The sequence below is a fragment of the Tasmannia lanceolata genome, unplaced genomic scaffold, assembly GCF_043159265.1.
Source record: "Tasmannia lanceolata isolate RefF3 unplaced genomic scaffold, GAP_Taslan_0.1 ptg000008l, whole genome shotgun sequence".
In the NCBI taxonomy this organism is placed as follows: Eukaryota; Viridiplantae; Streptophyta; class Magnoliopsida; order Canellales; family Winteraceae; genus Tasmannia; species Tasmannia lanceolata.
The window spans coordinates 63,689,352-63,692,362 of NW_027518685.1; the positions used below are offsets into that span (position 1 = coordinate 63,689,352).

The 3,011-nt window shown below is 40.9% G+C and overlaps 1 protein-coding gene across 1 annotated transcript; it reads left to right on the forward strand.

Annotated features, from left to right (window-relative positions):
* Positions 1–1,725: 1,725 nt before the first annotated feature.
* Positions 1,726–2,368, forward strand: LOC143883151 (uncharacterized). The gene is made up of 2 exons (XM_077386503.1): positions 1,726–1,993; positions 2,094–2,368. Exons 1-2 carry the CDS (start codon positions 1,726–1,728, stop codon positions 2,366–2,368), a joined length of 543 nt encoding a protein of 180 aa, XP_077242618.1.
* The last annotated feature ends 643 nt before the right edge of the window (positions 2,369–3,011 follow it).

Consider the following 3,011-nt stretch of genomic DNA (forward strand, 5'->3'; position numbering starts at 1 on the left):
ACTTGCCTAAGGGCATTTAGGACTTTGTACATTCCTTTATGTTTTAGTATAGAGATATGAGTCAGGGCGAGATAACCATAACTCATTTATTTTCTCTGTCTAAATCTTCGGCTAACAATTTTGATCTAAAATACTAAGAAATCAACTAGGTTGAAATCTTAGTTTGAGTTATTTGAGTTCAGTTAAACATTTAGTTATGGATTTTAGATTTTACATTTAGAGTTGTTGAACAGATGTAAGACCTTTAAAATTTTATGGAATATGGTTGCTCATGTTAGTTCTAATTGAATGCCTCTCATGTATTATGATTTTAAAAAAATCCACGTGTATTAATATGTTTTTTTTCCGTTGCGACCCGATGCGAAAATTGGGTCGTTACAGTTGTAGTATTAGAGTAGCCAGGTTTATTCAGTGAGGAACCTGGTGCACGAGTCTTGGGTACATCTTAGGAATGGGGTAGTTGGACAAAACTTAAATAAAGGCTATGCACCTCCCTTAAACACTCAAACATACCCTTGAAGGAAAACACACACCTACATAAATTTTTGTGATAAAAGTAAATAAAATTGACAAACCCACCTCTTAGATTACTTAGTTAAGAGAAATATTCTTTTACATATGCAACTATTATTGTGTTTGCTTGTTTTGCAGATACAGCACTATCAGAGGAGAGGAGGTAGAGGCAATGCCCAAGAGGGAGAGGACCATTTGCACATGATTGCGGAGCTTTTGAGAGGGCAAGCTCAAACGTAGGCAGCAAATCAAAACGCACTTCAGAAGTCAGAACATAGGAGCGTCACTTACAGCTCGTTAGGAGTCAAGGGTTGCAGTTGACCCTTCTCAACTACACAGGCAGTTCAGAGATTATCATCCTCTGGAGTTCACGGGCGTAGGTGCTCCTATGCTGACGGTAGAGGTAGAGCGCATCTTTGCGGTGATAGTGTACTAACGCTCAAGAAATACGCCTTGCTACCTTGTTGAAGAACCAAGCTGAGATTTGGGGGAGAAATGTTGAGCAGAATTACTCAGAAGCCAGGGATGAGACATGGGCGCAGTTCAAGACAAGACATAATACTCAGTACTTCCCAAACCATGTCAATAGGGATCTAGCGTCGCAGTTTGCATCATTGAAACAAGAGGACTATGACGGTGGCTCAGTATGGAGCCAGATTCAGGAAGTTGTTGGAGTATGCACCTGGCTATGCGCATTCAGAGGAGGACAAGGTCAGCAAGTTTGTTGATGGTCTTCGCCCTTCCATTATGGCGAACGTCATCAATTTTGAACCAGTCTTTAGTGGTGGCCTGTGCAAAGGCCGAGGTGACAGAGCATAGTGAGAGATTAGTTCAGTTAGCACGGATTCCAGCAGCAGGAAACAAAAACATGGCAACCCCTCCAAAGAAGGCAAGGACTGATGGAAATGTTCAAGTTAGGATGCCATTGCAATATGTGGCAAATACCATGCAAGACAGTATTGGAGGGACGATGGGGTCTGCTTCAATTGTGGCGACCCGACTCATAAGAGACAAATTGTGCAAAGCCAGTAATCCCACCGCCTCAGGCACCAGCGAGGCAGCAACAAATTTCCCACCAGCAGCAAATCAAGGCAACAGTTGTTTCAATAATAAACAGCAGAGACAGCCGGCTCAGCCCAGACCACCAGTCCAGCGCCAATCAACCGAGTGTTTGTACTCAATCAACAGGATGTCGAGGCTTCAGACACGATAATGGAAGGTCAGCTTCTTATCAATAATTCATCAGCACACATACTTATTGATTCTGGTTCTACTTTGTCTTTTATATCACCTGTTTTTGTACGGGAGTTGGTTTTCACTCTTGTGTCATTGTTGAACCCTTTGAGAGTGGTCACACCTTTAGGAGATGTAGTTGTTACTAAACTTGTATGCAAAGAGTGTATCATTAAGATTGGTGATAGGGAGCTTGCCAGAGATTTACTATTATTGGATATGAATGACTTCAAAGTCATACTTAGCAGTTGGCATTAACCAGTTGGCGTCCTATCATGCCAGTGTAGACTGTTTTCATAAACCATGAAGATTTAACATTCCTGGAGAAGAAGAATTTATTTTTGAAGGAGAGAAGCGTCCTAGGAAGATCAAAATGATAGCGGCACTGCAAGCTCAGAAATTGTCAAATAAGGGTTGTGAAGGGTATTTGGCATATCTAACGAAGGAAGACAAAGAAGAGCTTTCTGCAGCAGACATTCATGTGGTGAATCAGTTCTTAGATGTTTTTCTAAAGGACTTGACGGAGTTACCTCCCCATAGAGAGGTTGATTTTATTATTGATCTAGAGCCAGAGGCATGCCTATTTCTAAAGCACCATACAGGATGGCCCCGACAAAGTTGAAGGAGTTGAAGAATTAGTTATCAGAGTTGCTTGAGAAGGGATTTATTAGACCGAATTCATCACCATGGGGAGCTCCTGTGTTATCTGTGAAGAAGGATGGAAGGATGGTAGTCTTCGGTTGTGCATCGACTGCAAACAGTTGAATAAAGATCAGTTGCAAGGAACCGGTCATTTTTCGAAGATTAACCTAAGATCTGGATATCATCACCTACGTGTTAGGGACATCAATATTCCTAAAACAACATTTCGGACTTGGTATGGACATTATGAAATTATGGTGATGCCTTTTGGGTTGACGAATGCTCCAGCCATATTTACGGATGTAATGAATAGAGATTTCGAAAAAGAATTTTAAAAGCAATCTTCTTAATTTTTAAAGAGACAATTAAAATCACAAAACCCCAATTAGATCATCAAATTCGAAATACAGCATGGGTTACATACCTTACCCTAAATTAATTAAAAATAAGGATCGGGTCAGTTACATGAAAAAGGAAAACCTATTTGTTACCCAAATCTCTTCTTCTCTACTCCCTCTCCTTTTCTTCCCTTCCCTTTCTTTCATTTTTCTCCTTCTCCTTCTCTCTCTCTCTCTCTCTCTCTCTCTCTCTCTCTCTCTCTCTCTCTCTCTCTCTCTCTCTCT